This window comes from Diadema antillarum, unplaced genomic scaffold (assembly GCF_040938485.1).
Source record: "Diadema antillarum isolate AM-2024a unplaced genomic scaffold, OU_Dant_1.0 scf00000016, whole genome shotgun sequence".
In the NCBI taxonomy this organism is placed as follows: domain Eukaryota; kingdom Metazoa; phylum Echinodermata; class Echinoidea; order Diadematoida; family Diadematidae; genus Diadema; species Diadema antillarum.
Window position 1 is genome coordinate 451,204 of NW_027270905.1, and position 17,712 is coordinate 468,915.

At 37.8% G+C, this 17,712-nt stretch overlaps 1 protein-coding gene across 2 annotated transcripts in view; it reads left to right on the forward strand.

Annotated features, from left to right (window-relative positions):
• The first annotated feature begins 4,191 nt into the window (after positions 1-4,191).
• Positions 4,192-17,712, forward strand: part of LOC139725185 (mothers against decapentaplegic homolog 3-like) — a 44,529-nt gene continuing 31,008 nt past the window's right edge. The window contains exons 1-2 of one of the 2 annotated variants that reach the window (XM_071636280.1): positions 4,192-4,886; positions 14,056-14,115. In XM_071636280.1, the coding sequence (XP_071492381.1) occupies positions 4,687-4,886; positions 14,056-14,115 (260 nt within the window). In that variant the 5' untranslated portion in view covers positions 4,192-4,686. The remainder of the gene's footprint in view (positions 4,887-14,055; positions 14,116-17,712) is intronic. The other variant, XM_071636286.1, reaches the window with a different exon arrangement.

Sequence of the window (17,712 nt, forward strand, 5' to 3'; positions counted from 1 at the left end):
GTAGTATGTAATTCGGAAATTTTTATAGATTTTATAAAGGATTTTTTATATTTTGGCTGGTAAGGTCAATGAACTTGGGAGTTCAAGCTGCGCATTTTTTAGGTTTTCATACACGCACTAAAGTGCGTTCCCTAGTTTCTGCGCGAGGGTGAGGAGCGCCGCGCAGCTGAGGATTGATGACGTAATAAAAGGCTTCTATATTAGGAATTCGGGCGATTTTCAGCATGCACACATACCAGTACACGATGGGGATGGAAATCACTGATCTCTATGGAAGAACAAGATCATTGGTGAAAATTACCTGCTTGGCGGAGGTCTGCGCTCTCTAGTTTGAAAAATGTCATAAAATATGACGTCATTTTACATATACGAGTGGTATACCATTTCGTGTAAAACATGCCAACATTCTGAAATAGTTGAAAAAAACAACACCATAGCAATCATACTTGCCAACTCTACCGCTTTGGGCGGTGGGGGGACTACCGCTTTTTAGAGGTTTTGACCGGCTACCGATTTTCTTTTCTGATCTACCGATTTTGTAGCAAACCTACCATAAAATGAAATGGAAGTCATATTTTTCCTTCATTGTGCGTTGATTCCCTAAAATAAGCTAGTAATTAGAATACTAACAATAATTTCAAGGAACTCGTTACTCAAAAACGCCGTATTCAGCCCTCTAATCTATATGCACACAATAACATGTATGCACACTGCAGTGGCGTCATATCTACGTGCGTGCTAGCCCCGGAGAACGCGCCGCAAGTCGCGGTCCTGGCGGCTACCTCGCAGCTGGGCGGGAGCAAAAATCACGAATAACTCCATTGCCACATTCACGGCGACTTCACAAAATCTGCCACGTACAGCTAGGAATCTCACAGCCAGGTCATCTGCTAAGTAACTTAGATTTGGTGAGAGCAACATTATGTATTATTCATCAAACTAGCTCCACAATAGAAAGTACACTATTAAGGGGATAAATTATTTGCCAATTTGTTTGATTACTTTTTCACGTATGCCCAGCCTACAAAAATTATTTACCAAAATGTCTGATTTTATCTTTATATGCATAGTCTACAAAATAATTAATAGATTTACATGGATTATATGTTTTTTTTTTTTTAATCAATACCAAGAACCCTTTAAAAAGGTTAAAAAGCATGCACCAAATCTCATATTTTGATATTGAAAGCGCAAGCTTTTTTTTTTTTTTTTTTTGATATTGAAAGCGCGCTCGGGCTTGGTCGTTCGCTCCCTCGCAAAATCTACCTCTTCAGGATTTCAAAATGTTGGCAAGTATGCAACACCAGCGGGTAATTTTTCATCCAAAATCTTTGAAAGTTTGTCAGATTATTGTTATCATATTTCTCGATGTTATACTATACCAATAATTCCTTGTAGAGTTTTTGCCTCGAGAGGGCGGAACAGAGCCGTACTTATATATCAGAACCTGTTCAGTGATCAGAGCCCTTCCTTTATGGTACAACTGAGAAACCAAAACTTTGAATAGGCTGTCCGATTAACGATACAACTTTCGCTGACGTGCTTCGCAGGTAGGCCTACATGTCATTTAGGATATTTGGAGAAAGTTCCCCGTATGAAAGCGTTCGGAAAAAAAAACCTTGTGAGATCACACGCAATATATTGCCTTTCTTTCAAGAAATCTTTGTCACACATGGCTGAAATTATCCTTTGTGTTTACAACAAAATACAATCTACTCTGATCACCCTTTGCCATTTGGATTTCACTTGGCCTTATCTTCAACCCCCTCCCACCGACACAATGGGGCTTGAGGATGAAAAATATGACAAATTATGCAGTGTTGTGCACAGATGGAGGGATAATGTGATGGTATAGCTATAGGCCTACACAGAGACTCCAACCCCAAGCACCTTCTGATCTGGAGATTCTCCCGCCCGAAACCCCTAGCAAACGGGAGACTCCAAGTTGATGTGTGCGAAGCGCGAAATTCCTAGGGTTCTAGATGTTCTCTGGTGCTATCTAAGGCTCATTTTTTCAACATACGATAGCAATAAGTAAGAAATCCCTTCCACCGGGAGACACAGAGCCAGGGCGGGAGATGGGCTTTCGGCGGGAGATCTCCCGTCGAAAACGGGAGAGTTGGAGTCTCTGCCTACAGGGCCGGTGGAACCTCCCCCCCCCCCATTTTTCTCAATTCATTTATTTTCATTCTTTTTTTCCCAACAGAACACCGTTAACACAGAATAAATCAGGAATTACGTCACAAAGGTATGCATTCAACTTTGCAAAGGATAAATGATGCAAATAAAGATAGATATGCATGCATACTTGCAATAAATACAAAGTTATGTTTCAGTTGAAAAAAAAAAGAATTGAGAGGTCCACTGAAAAGCAAGCTTGTATATTGTGAACCACTCAAAGGAAAATCTTATGAAATACTTATTTGCATAGGCTTAGCACATTTGCACCTGTACATAGGAATACATAGGGGTTTTTTTTTGTGTGTCTTTTACCCGGAAATGGTTTAAGGTATAATGTAATTTTATGGAATTTAATGAATATTCATGTACTGATTGGCAGTGATTATCTTGGAAACTAAATAGGGTCAATGATCCATGTCAATTCAAATTTTCATTATTTCTTGTGTATGCAGTGTCTGAGAGTTTCTTTCTTGTTCGAATTGTTCTTGTTTTGTGTGAGCCTGCGTGTCATTTTGAATTTGTAATTTTACATTTGTATATTTATACTGTGTATATATGTATATTCTCACTTTTGTAAAATCATTTGTAATTCAGCCTCAGGCTGCCATGCGATCAATGATTTGTTGAATAAAGATACCATTAATAATAATAATAATGGTGTCACTACTCTGTATTTCATTTTTTTTTTATTCATTCATTATTATCATTAGTATTATTCTTTCTTTTTTTTGGGGGGGGGGGGGGGGGGCTATTCAGCTGAAGAAACCCGGAAGTGGCACCCGATATGTTGCGCTAGGAAAGACGGCGTGAAGGCCTTTTTTCCCCTCTTCTTTCTTTTGTGCTTGCTTGCTTGCTTGCTTGTTGTTCCTTCGCGAAATAGGGGAAAGAAAAAAAAAAAACTTGACAACAACAACGAACCTGAAAATAAAAAAGTAGGAGGACATGCTGTTTATACAGGACCACCAATAAGATACCATAGGCTATTCTCATTGAAGAAAACACACTCATGCAGGCCTAATAGACTCATGCATCCACATTTATTACAAAGTCATCTTTTGAGTATCAGTGAAGCCATGGCCTTTATAAATCGTCACAAGATCACAACTCAAAAATATTGATATTAGTCCCTATTTAGGACGTGGAAGGCAGTGAGCGATGATGTCAATGACGATTTTTTACAAGTTACAGTACCGGTAAATTCAATATGCGCCTATACAAAAAATGTCAATCAGCGTATGTAAAGGGCACACGAGAATGGTCGAGTGGAGATTCGTGTAACCAGGGAGGTGAAATCCTCCATCCTTACCTGGTGTGACTACCCCTCTGCTATTCTTACCCTCCCCTCTATTAATTCCCTTCAGAAGTGCACCGTTAAGCGTCAAAAAAAAAAAAAAAAAAAAAGAGAGAAGAGAAGATAAAAACACTTCGAAAAATCATTACAGCTATTAGTATTGAGATAAAGAGCTCATTTTGGCCCACATCTTTATATTTGAGTTTTGACAGGTGATGTATAGGATGTGGGCCACTGTATGCACAACTAGGCCCCTATTTATTTTGCAGAGAGTGATATTTTAAGTCAAATTCTCAGTTTCACGTTGAAAGTGGAGTTATGGGGCCTAACGTAAGATTTAGGAAAGGGAAAGTGGTCGGTAAGACCCGGGGAACGCAGTTCTTCTGTTTCAACTGCTGTTAACTAGCATGTCATGTCTACTTTGGTACCTTTAGGATGTTGCCCCATTACTCTCGCGGATGAATATGAGTAGATGCAGTTATACCAATATATCAGTTGTTTCTGTTCAGGTTCTAATGCATCAGAAAATACATAGTAAAAGTCTATGATTTCAAAAAAGAACACAGATAACTTATCTATAGGAGCAGCACATCACAGAAAATATAGAACTATGTTATTCACCCATTTTCTGCGCATTCTCATGAATTTCACGAAGAGGTGAACAGTCCATGTTATGATGATTCGGATAGGTAGGTATACATTACATATGGAGGGAGTGAGTGGTGACTCAAATCTCACACACGTTCTGCAGGGCTTTCCTTCGTGGTGGGCTAGAGACGGCGTACTCGCAGTGTAAATACTGCAAGGACGTGAGGAAAACCGGAAAACGTCTGATTTATTTAATCATCTAGTGTGCAGAAATCAATACTGTGACCCTATTCTATCTCACTTTCCTCTCTAGAGCATCTACGAATTCTCAGCTCTGCCTAAATTTGTGTTGAGTAATGCAGCTTACGTCTCGTAAGCGGAAAAGATCTGCACACTTCATTGGACGCACGCTGACCTCCTACGCCGCGCATCCTTTTTTGCAGGCTCTTGAGCTTGACCTGGCGTCGCGCATTTGGAAGGTCTGTAAAATTTTTGCGAAAATATTGCATCTTTTCCAGTTATTATCAACAATCCTACTGTCTGTCGCTAGCATCTAATTCAGCAGCAATTGCTGTTGGATACGCCGGTAAATTTCGGGCCACAGCCGTGCGAGACAGGTTGCGAAAATGAGCACACTGAGCTTGCCATTCACTCCTCCCATCGTCAAGAGACTACTTGGGTGGAAGAAGGATGACTCGGAAGACAAGTGGTCAGAAAAGGCAGTCAAAAGTCTAGTGAAAAAATTGAAGAAATCCGGATGCCTTGAAGAACTGGAAAAGGCTGTGACAACGCAGAACAGCCAAACTAAATGTATCACGATCCATAGGTAAGACAAGACGTAGTCTAGAAGTTGTAACAGTTAGACACTGACTGGGTATTAAAATTTTATATGTAAATCTAACGTTAGATGAGTGAGAAGGATCAAGTTCATGTTTTCTGGTTTTTAACAATATGTGTAACACAGTAAACTTTCTACACATTCATTTTACTGATGGATCCCAATATTTGTTGTCATAATGACCTCCCGTTGGACCACCCGTGCCAAAATTTGACAGTCCGCAAAAGCATACCTGGTACAGTGTTCACGTGCAGCTAGTGTACTGAAAAACTGTCTTATGTAACATAGGTTTCTGCTATGGGATGTTTCCTACCTGGGATAGGGTGCATGTTGTAGCCTAACTGGTGGTCGAATTTTTGTTGGCATTATGGTCGAATTACTGGTATGGGTGACTTGCTTTAATAAGTGGTACATTGTAATTTGTAGATATGTGGATCATTGGATTGCTTTCATTTGTGCAGACCTGTAAAATATGGGCGCTAAAGTACTTTCGTATCCACGTGGATATCTTGAATTCTACCAAACCAAATTGCACAAAAATTACATGATATTTCTAGATCTTTCCACTGATCTAGAACTATAGATCACTCACATGAATTTGATGCAAATCGGCTGTCAGAAAGCATCAATATCGACGTCAGCTTTCAAGTCACTGCTCAAAACAAACTCAACTCTTCACGAGAATGCAGCATGAGCCTATGATGGGTGCATAACCATAATCTAGAACTGAAGTTCAATAGACATCTAATGTGTGAACGGACGCAACGCAGGAGCTAAAATCAAGGTGCGATGATCATGACAAGTTGAAAGAAGTTGGTTATTGTAATGTGTATGTCTGTCAGTCAGTCAGTCTGTGATCTTGTGTGATCTAGGGATCTGTATTTCTCATTTGACTTTATTCAACTTGTCATGAATCATTTTGTCAATTGATTTTTAAATTTTATTTCAAGTTGCCTGAAAGATTTGTCACGTAATATTAGACAGTTAACTTCAGTTTCAGATTGTACAGGCAGTGTTTGCTATAGTGCCTTGCGAAAAGTGAGTTGTTTTGAGCGACAACTTACACTCGTATTATAAGTGCACGTACATTGTATACACAATGACGGGGACTCCCTGCATGATTATGCAATACATTGTAAAAATCAAAGTGAATTCATCATACCATTTACCTTCCTGGTGCATATAATGTATTCATGCATACGTGAAAAGTTATGTGTATTCTATCTGGACTTACAAATGTAAGTTGTAGAAATTTTTCTTTTTAATCTAGTTCCCTACTAACCTAGATCTAATTCTACTTCTATGCACTTCATATTGAGTCTAGCACTTGTAACAGATGGTCAGTGAAGCTGCGCATGATGTGTGTTATGTGTTGGAGGTCGCAGAAAGCCAAGAATACTGCAGTATTACTTTGTAAACCTGCCACACATACAGTTTACTGCTGTAGTTCCTCAATCGGCAACAGATTACAAGTAGACCATCCATCTATCATGAATCAGCCATGTGTCTAGCTGTACAAATCACTAACCAAGCTATAGACTAATTTGATTTAGTAACATGCCTGGCTCATTGCATAACCCATTGAAAGTGTTTTTTATCTTCTTTGGAAACCTACCAGTTATGGCCATCATAAGTTACATTGCTCTGAAGGTGGATTCATCTCTGTGGATCATATAGTTATGTGGGATTTACGGGACAGAATTTATTTGTTAAGTCAACAATGATCAGCAGTTTAGGAAATCATTGAAGAACATACACAGTACGCTGAACTAATCTTCCATAACAATACAGTAAACAGTATTCCGTGATAGATTATGTTTGGACACTCTCAAGGATTCGTGATTATCATGCAGCTTCATCAAATCACATTTTCTTGCTAGTTACAAATTAATCTTCAGCCATGATTTTTTATTGTATTTTTTTTTTGTAGCTCAACATAGAGAACTATATGTACAACTTGTACATATCAATGTATGATTTGTTGGCTGCTCTAAAAATACCATTCTATCATTATTCGAGTACTTTTCATTTATCATATGTCTAACAAGAAAAAAAAAAAGAATCTCCCGTGGGAGAGGAAAGAAAATATATGCTGTCCATGGATAAATGTATACCAAGAAAGTGTTCCACTATCTCATGTTCGTGTATGCTGACTATTAGTTTGATAACCTGTGTAATGTAAGGCTTTGCACCTTGAACCAGACACTCCCACTGATAAGATCAATTGGAACTTTTTGAATAGGCATAAAATCATTTGCATTCTGTTTGAAAGCATCCCAAAGATAACGAGAAGTTTAGACTGCAGTAGATGGTGATGGTGTAGTTGGCTCTCCTGTACTGTAGATGGTGAGTGGAATCTCATGGAGATAAGTGAGCTTGACTTTGTACAATGTAGTTTGTACCAGTTATTCTATTCTTATCTTTATTTTTTTTTTTTTTAACTCTACTTTCTAATTCTGGATATGAGACCATTTATATCATTTTTGTTTTGTTCCCTGGGGCGGGGGCTGATTGTACAGAATAGGGTCATGTATCGGCAAACTGCAGGTTGCATGTACAATGTACTTTAGTACGAAAACAAACAAACAAACTGACAATTTCTTTTTGATCACAGATTCTGCTGCATAGTATTTGTAAGACTATGCAAGTGGGTTTGTTATTTTGAGTAAAACCTTTAGATATTTGTAATAGAATATTTTTAGATTTCTTGTATTTTTTTTTTTTTTTGGGGGGGGGAGGGGGTGGCAATACAAATAGAAGTTTTCCAAAAGGCCAATTAGTGGCCAAATATACAATTGCACACAGCCTTCAAATAAAGAATAAACACCCATAACAAATTATGTAAACGATAGTAATGGTGAAACTAGTAATGATTAAGTTATGGTAATGAAGAAGGCTGTATATTTTTATTTATTTTGATAATGATTACAAAAAACCTTTGGCTACTGTCAAACAGATTTTAGTGTTCATTTTAGTCCTTCTCTGCCATGCTTACTAAATGATCCCACCCAGTATTACACACCAGGACGTACTGTGTGAAATTGAAACACTTGATGTGTTACTGCATAATAAACTTGCAATAGACGTGATAATTAGGTGTAATGATACAGTCATGATTCAACTGATGTTGTACGATAGTGCTGTTCATTGTGTATAACGATCAGGCTGATGCTGGCAGTGGCTGTAATGTTCCTGACATTGTCAATATATTATACCAAACTACACTTGTATGTTTACCTGTCATCAACATCCGGGACTGCACCCCCAGATTTTTTAGTGAATGTTTGTAATTGGATTTTCTGTACAACTATCCCGGAGCCTTCATTCAGGAGTTGTATGCAGTATAAACCCATATTGTACACATAGGGTACCTGCATTCTGCTACAGGGTTGTCACCTTGTAAAATTGTATGATCTGCACTACAGGTTGGCGATGCCCAGATTCCATTTCCCTCCAGTCAAAAGCTGGGGCTTCTCAACTGCATACTGTTAGTGAACTTTAAAACACTTTTAGTGGCACAATGTCAAAAAGACAGCAACCTTCTGTGCCAACAGGTTATTGATTTGCAATGATAGTAGGTAAAACTACAGTGAAATGTCAATGTATGAAACCAAATTCCTTTTGATGATTACTGCAAACTCTGATTTCTCCAACTTTCCATGAATGTGAACGATGCTATACGGTGGATGCATTGACACACATGCTTCACGACTTATTCCCAAACTCTTAATAGAGCTACACTTGTACATTGCGTATTTCATTGTTGAGTTGTAACATATGTTGAATACTTCCTGTATGATTGTAGGTGACCTACAAGTGGACCCTTGTATTGATATCACTAGCTATTAAATGCAAAACAACATACATGTATTTCCCATATTTTGCCACACCTTCAGGGGCATACATTTATTTACGGAGAAAGATATTTTAAATAGAATGGCCATTACAAACATTAGTCGGGATGCCCATGGAAGTTTTCACTTCAATTTAAAAGATTTTAACATAGGGCTACATCAGGCAAGTGAACGAAGAAAGTAGTTTCTCGTCTGGATTCTCTGACAGGCGATGAGGGAGGTATTGTATACTTTACTTTTTGATATCGTACTATTTTTTTGTCTGAAGCCGCTGCATACATGTACATCACAACATGTGTAATTGCAACCTGGCGTAAGGCGCTACACTGTAGCATAGTTTTTTACTGCCGCTTATAAGGATTATTAAACATTACATATGTAAATACAACCAAGAATACTTGCATCTGAGTCTCCAAAGTCGGATAAACTGAATATTTACCATTTTTGCACTTCCTACACATACTGAATGACTCTCTTGACAATAGAAGGTATGCTCTTGGTAACCTCGCGATGTTCACTCAAGCTTACCGCCAGCGCTCTACGCACGACCAGTCAGTACCCAAGATGCCACACACTGACCAATAGGATCACTCCCTTGTTACTCACGAGGTATGTCAGGGTGGGGGGGGGGGAGGGGGCTAAATCCAAGTCTTCGGACACGTTTCTGTTCTTTTGAAAGTCGGAAAATCATGGCGCAGAAAAATACAAATTTTTTGCCTTTCCTTTGATCATTTAGCTTCCAAATTTCAGCACAAAATAGATAAAACATCAAATTACAAAATGATGTCAAAAACAGAAATTTGATGCTTTTGATCCATTTTGATGATCTGACTTCAAACTCGATTTTCTCTGCTCGGCCGTCAGCGACTTACAGACCCTTTTGTTGTGGATGGTCACATACATTTGTACAATATACATTACAGCAGGCGCCCAATACTTAAACAAGCAAGTACGATTCATTTCACTTGCCCAATAATGAGTTGTAGGTATAATTGGCATAGGGCAAGCATAGTATGTTTGTTGGACCCTGCTTGGGAAGCACGAGAGAGGCTCTGGTTATGGGTGTGTAGGGTTTTGACCTGTTGTAGTTACATGTATGCTGACCCCTTGAATCAGTGAAAGTGCATACTTATGTGCTTTGTTGAGTTAAGCACATTACGTTAACATGGGATGTATTTATTTTGGGGGCAACTTGAAAAAACAAAAACAACCCACCCAGTTGTACATTAGTTGAAAGCACTTACGTACATTATGTAAATGTTCATGCATCTACAATAATTTTTTAAAGAAGAATCAATAATGTGAATCTCTTTGACTTTTGCATAATATAAACTGGATCTTGTTTCTTGTTTGAGAGTCTTGTGGTAGCCTTTTTTTTTTGGGGGGGGGGGGGGGTCTACCTTAACTTTTTTTTTGACATGACTCCACTGCACTTCTTGACAGGATGTGCCACATGTTTTGTTAATTTCCAGATGAATATTGTTGACATTTGCTGCATGTACGTAACCGCCCACTTCAATTCCTGTTATTTTTCCCCTGTTCAAAAGGGAAAATATAATTTATTAGAATGCTGATGCAGAGAGTTCTGATCCTAGGGTCACTCCTGCACATCTTCTCATGCAGTAGATGCCATCTCTCATTTTCTCATATGTTCTAGCTCCTCTTTCTTGTCTCTTTCTTGTTTTGTTTTGTCTAGTGTTGATTAAGTCAGTCTTAGTTGAGCTGCCTTGAAAGCAACTTGTGTACTTCATTATTTGTTTATAGTGTGCAAACTTTTTAGATTTTCATCAAACTTGGCAGATAGCATCCCTTGAGTGATTAAGATCTTACTTTGTTCAAATTGACACCATACTCTTCCAGGGAAGAGGGTAGGGGAAGGGAGTGTTAGTGGTAGTGGTAGTGGTAGTGGTAGTGGTAGTGGGAGTGGCAGGGAGCCCAAAAGCATCCAAATTTAGGAATCTTTAAAATGTCTGCCGTAGAACAAGAAGTGATAGAACAAGAAGTGATAGAGCTTACAAATTGTAGTTAGAGCCATGAGAAAGTACATTGGGGACTGAATTTTTATTTTAATTTTTAATGGCAAATGGACCCAATCTTCATATTTTAGCTTCTTGAATACCCGGGCTGGATTTTTACCAAACTTGCCAGGTAATGTCCCTAGGGTGATACAGCTGTAGGACCTTAATTTGTTTAAATGGGTACCATGTCCCCTCCCCATTTGGTCCCCAAGGTGCCCCCAAAGCCCCCCAAATAAAAAAAGAAGAAGAAATCTTCAAAAATCTTCTATTCGTGAACCAGAAGTGGTAGAGTTTATACTTCTGCTATGAGTGAGTACATTGGTGACTGTGGATTCATTCATTCATTCATTCATGACAAATCCCTCAGGACTGGGGGGGGGGGGGGGCAAGTTGGGGCTCAATTTTCACATTTTCATAGACTTCTTTTTGAAAACGCATGTTCAAATGTTCACCTTTCTTGGCAGGCATTGTTGCTAGGATGGTAGAATGCACCATGCCCCAATTCGAGAGGACCCCAAGGGATCCAGAAACCCTAAATTACTGAGGTTTAGCATCATATTGATACTTTAGTACTTCTTGCTATGTGAAGTGTCATTGATTCTGCTTCCCGTCAGAGATTTTTTGTTTGTTTGTTTGATGATGATCATGTACAGGTTGTAAAAACCTGAAAGCAGCATGCTTGTCAAAGACAAGGAATGCCAGTGCCTTAATGAGCAACTTAAAGAAATTGAATAATTCATAACAAAGTATAGGCCTATGGCTCAAGAGACACATTATCAATAAGTGACCAAAAGGTTTAATGAATTCGTGTCATTTCTTGTGGAATTTCCTCAGCCCCCATAGATTGACTCAATGGCCCGAATTCACGATGGTGGTACAATTGAAACCATGGTTTAAACCATGGACAATTTGTATGGGGCGCCAATTGTCGCATGGCCTATTTCGTTATGAAATCAGTTATTTCGTCAACAAAATGATAATTTCATAACGAAATGACAATATTTCGTCAAAGAAATGACTGACTTTGTAACAAAATACAGTTTGTAGGCCATGCGACACTTGGCGCTCCATACAAATTGTCCATGGTTTAAACCATGGTTTCAATTGTATATACCACCTTTGTGAATTCGGGCCATAGTGAAGATGTGTTGTTGATTGTTGGCTTTTCAAAACATATTTTTTATTTTGTATTATTATCATTGTTTTTGAATGGGACATTACTGGGTAATATCACAAACAAAACAGCAATGTTGTTCAGCAAGGTATTTTTGACCTCCCAAGTTGTCACCTGGAGTGGTGTTGTTTCCCATTCTACAATGTAAGTAAGGAAGTGGCATCAGTACAGGAAACATGAACTCACTGTTTTTCAAAGAGGGCCTTTACACAACCAAGTGCACATGTTTCTGGTCATAACAGGTATAGTACATGCCCACTGTGCGTGTTGAGTGTGTTGGCAGTGACAAATGCAGGTCTATGAGCAGTGTAGGACCTAATGACCTACAAAGTTATGTACCGTACAATACATTGTAGACCCGGTACAGTGTATACAATGTATGTCTTCTGAAATGAGTGGTGTGTTTACACTCTATGTACAATGTAGAAATGTAATTCATTTTCATGTACCTAATATGCACTGTCCAGTCGTAGAAAGAAAGAAAGAAGGAAAGGAAGAAAGAAAAGTCATAACATGAGAACATTAATGACAAAGCATTCCAGTCATGCCCATTAGTCTGACCAGAGATTAGTTGTGTGGGTTGGAGCGGTCAGTAAGAGGTGTGTATTTGTAGCAGTACTTTTAAGTACCGGTAATTTACAGTTTTGTACTTGGGAACTTAGGCCTTTTGGTGTAGGTGGGGTATATTTTCAAATGGAAAATCGCTCCTGTCATGTGAAAATTTGCCACACTGCAATATCTGTTTGCGTCTAGATACTGGGATATCTTTGAAGAAGTGAGCATATGAATCTTCCAGATCAGGATGCTGATCTCAATGTGTGTACTTTGGCCTGTTAGTATGTGACTACATGTATATAAACAGTTTGTAATGTCCAACTTTTGATCGATATGGTGTGCAAGTGTTTGTATGCTACAATATATATAACTTTTAAAAAAAATCTGAAACTTATGGGCAGAGACATACATGTGTAGTTGAAATATCCATTGAAAAGTACAAACATTTAATGGTAATGCATACTTTTAAAATCATTTTGCCTTTAAGATATTTTGCTCTTACATGTAAAAAAAATCTTCTTGAACAAAGAAGTAGATTTCATTGTGCACTATCAAGAAATCTGTTTCCTTTTTGGCTATTGCCGAAAAACAAGGCAAAATCAATTGCTGCCAGAGATTTTTGTGCAAAGGACATGTAATACCAGTGGTCATGTGATGCCAAGTTGAAGTTTATCTGATCTGTAAAACACATTTGTAGTTTGTGATATTTGTTTGCTTTGATTGATTTTATGTAATGTTTTTGTTTTATTTCACTTTTTTTTTGGATGGTTTTTCATCGCCCTTAACCCGCTGCTCATTGATTTTTCTTTGGTGTACTCATGCCCATGTCACACCACAACAGAAATTAACATTGGGTAACAGGTGGAGACCAGTATCTTTCTGAGGACTTGATGATGTTGAGATAGATAAACGTGTGTGTTACTTGCAGCATTTCATTTCAGACCCTTCTCTTCCTCCTTTTCAAGTGAAATCTAAAGATAACATTTCCTCAGGTAGAATTTGAAATTAAAGGTACACTAATATCCGTGGTCACCATCAAGGTTTGGCAGTGTCTTGGTGCCATGTACTGGAAGGAGTGAATTTGGAGCGGCCAAGATAAGAGGAACCTTAATCCAATAACAGCACTCTATCGTCTGTATGGTCCATTGTACATTGCATTTCACAGACAATATATGGAAATTGAGAGCCTGTTTTGATACATTGCATCTGTTGATCTTACAATGCTTGAGTTGGTTAACAAACATTTTACAGAAGTCTAGCATGAGAGTATTAAAGGCATTCATAATTATAGTTATAAATGCATATTAAGAATGCTCTTTCATATTTGCCATAAAAAGTTTTGAATGCCATTGAACTTTTCTGTTTTGTTGTATAATAGATATTGATTTAAACATTTTGCATGTCCTTGTACCTAAATGACCAGTAATTTTTATCCAAATGTCAATGTCCAGATGGAAGAATTTTTTTTCCCTTGAAATTGGGACTTGAGGATTTTTTTTTTTTTTGCTTTACCCACATGTTCTTTTTCTTTCTTGACTTGATTCTCATGCTTTCAGATCTTCAATTGTGACGAGTGGAGCACAATTTATACCACACCCTTCCCATCCCAAAGCTGCGTAAGTCAAATTTAGGGCATCTTGCGTGTTATGATCATTTTCATTTTTTTTTTTGTTATGGATAAGGCATTGTCCGTGTATGTTTATAGTGTTCCTATGTTTTCAATTTGAGTTTGAAAGCGGTTTATCTTTTCATTTGTTGCACTGTGACCTTTGTGAATTGTTCATTTTGAGTTCAATGCATGTTTCTGCACCAAATGTGCATGCAGCATTACCAACATCATGCAAATGTACACTTCCCACAGACAAAAAAAGAGAGTAAAAAAAACACACATTTATAGCATTTGGTCAGTTTCTTCCTCACATGCATTACTTATCAGGCTAGAAATGTTTGAGATAGAATTGATATGACATACTTTTTGAATGCATGGCAAAGAACAAACCTCATTGCTCCCATTTCTCATGTCTGCATCGTTCACCCTTTTCCCCCCGTAAGTCTTGGACATTCCAAGGGGAGAATTGTGCAGTCTCTTCTTGTCTCCCAGATCCCTAAATCTCCTGAGTTCCTGGCATCACACAACTGAAGAAGAATACGCGATACTGTTTTCCAGCAAACATGAAAGAAAGAAAGACAAAAAAAAGGATATTATTCTGGTCTTGTTTCATTGTTTTAGATGTACCCATTACAACCTCTTTATGTGCATCTCAGCTATTTTCCCTACCCCTTTCTATACTTCCCATAGCAAGGAGATGGTATGAATCTTTGTAACCTCTTTAACTTGCATCATAGTTGTGTCCACCCGGCATTCTATTATGAGAAAAATTACCTCCCATTTCATGATGTGGGATTTCTACAGTCCTTGATATATAATTGGCTTTTATAGATACCAATGTGTGTGTCATTATTTCATTTGTTTCTTTTATGTGTACATGATTAAAGATGAATAAAAACACAGCTACTAAGATTTAAAAAGCTTCACATTTTGCCAAGTTGTTGCTGCGATGTTTTTAGTAGGATGCAAATCCTTGAACCTGCTTGCCAGACATAACCAGCATTTTTGTGTCTGTCCAGTGAAATGTGTAGGTACACTGTACCTGTCCAATTTGACTACCTTAAATGAACCTTTAATGAATGATGCTGTTTGCAGGTAGTTTATGGGGGGGGGGGGGGTGGAGAATGAAAATGGATAGAGAAATAGCTTGATGTCGAGATGAAGAGAGTTCTGTTCATTTTATTAAATGTAATGCATTTTTATCAAAGGCTGCCGAAAATGCATTTGATATGGGAATATGGTACCTTTATATTCATCAACCCTCAGTTTTCTGTGATAAACTTAGTGCTACTCTTTACTGTTATTAGTGTGGTACAGTGATTGCATTAGAAGTTATAATAATAATGATTATATCATGATTAGTATTATCTTAATCATACACCTATTTATATGTATACATTGTATGGGGGGGTGCACAAGATCTCTACATGGCCAAATGTTACTATTATGTATATAATTAGTAATACAGCTTTATCTTTTTTCATTTTTTTAAAAAAAATCATGGTGATGTGGGAGTGATTGAGGCCAAAAGGTGATGGTAATAGGACTCACTGCACCTGTTTAGTGGTTGTGGAGGGATGGTAGAATGGCTGAATACATAGGCCCTCAGTTAATTGTGCTCATTCCACTCTGTCGCAGCTGAAGCTCTGTATGAGAACACCAACATAACTAAAAACAGTAGAACTGTCAATTACCAAATGATGATGTTTATTGACATTTTCAGTTACCCTTGACATACTCATTCATTTTTATGGTATAATTAGCTGAACTTGCTAAGCCTTTATTCATCAGCATTCAGTAATTATCCATTCAAACTTGACCTATAGTTAGCAAGCCCACTCAAGTATGGCAATGTTGTACCTCAATCCATTGGGAAGGCCATCGTTACATGGTACAGATTAGGGGGATTAGTTAATCTCCATTCATTGACGATTAGTTTCAAGACATGCGTGCACAATCAACAAAGGAAGCACCCCAGTGTGCATCATGATCTGTAAACAAAACGCAGTAAGGGTTAAAAGGAGGAGGGGGGGGGGGGGGGACTTTTTGGCTGTTTTCAAAGAATGAAATACAAAATTGTACATGACAAATTGTTGTTTTAATAGCTAGATGGATGGGGTGGGGGAGGATACATGTGTTTAGTTGCAGATAGGCAATGTTATTAATGCAAAAATAAGACATGATACATTAGTATGCAATTGACATATTTATATATGTATGCATACTATGTACACACCAGATATTTGTAGGTTGTTTGTTTTTTTTCCTTTTACTAGATGTTTGTTTATCTACAAGTGGCTGGGCATAACAGTAACTTCTGTGCACATCTTATGCTACATGTACTTTCTAAATCCAACACCCTTCCCATGTTGGTGATCACGCAAACCACACACTGTGTGCTAATGCATGATACAAGTATTTGTAGCATCTCATTTGGGTGTGGTCGTGTATAAAAAAAACCCACAAAAACACAGGATTATAAAAAAGAAATTTCATAATCATGCATTTTACATGTATCTACAACTGTATAGCAAATTCCTGATTAGGTTTTTCTGTAAATGTTTATAAAAATAAATGGATTGCAAAGAGAATACAAAAGTTGTATGATCAATGTGGCGTGGGTTGTGCTGCATTGGGCTTTTTCTTTGTGTTCATCACGCCAAGTCTTGATGATGACTTGTTTTACTTGAGACAAGTATCATTGTGGCATATTGCAATATAGGATGCACATTTGAAAATGCATTCATCATAGATCCTGCACATTCTTTTTCACTTGGAAGATGTGCCATTGAATTGCTCATTCCCTTCCAATTTTACCTTTGCAGTCTGAATATTTATCTTAAAAAGAAAAAAAAAACATCATAAAAAAATATACCCAATGAGCTTACTCTTCACTTCATTCCTGTTTCTACACTCTTGTACCGCTATACATACAATGTACTTGTACATGTGACCAGTTATAGTGTATTATTTAGAGGTGAGTTTGTGTTGTTCATTGTCTAACCCTTTAGGATCATTCTAGTGTTGCCCTTTGTTCATTTGTGTACAGTTTTACAGATATATGTTTTGTTCTTCAATCTTTACTATGAACAAGGGAATGTCTATTTACCTTTCCCTTGTGTGATATGCCCGCTGTAAAAGTATGGCCTTTCTAGTTGATCATGAGAAATTTACAGTTTATGTCCAATGGTTGAACATTTAAATGTTTCTTATTATGATGGGATTTGGAAATATGAGAGAGAGAGACAGAGAGATAGATAGAGAATGTTTGTTTTATGTGTGTGTACATGCCTATATTGTATACAAGTACACTGTATCTACACCTTGTACCATATGTGAGTATACTGGTATTAGTGTGTTTGAGAATGTGTAATGAGGCATGCTCTTGTGTCCATGTTTGTGCCTTGCTGATTTATCTGTGTAGGGGCATCTGTAGTCGTGGATACCGCGAAGGGCACTCTATAATTACAGTGTATATTACATTCATAATTCCAGTCAGTTGTCACTGATAATTTGTCATCCCATAAATATGAAATGAGGCAGTAGTTTTCAGTATGGAAATATATTTGACAGTGGGTATAATGTACATATAGGCCCTACATCA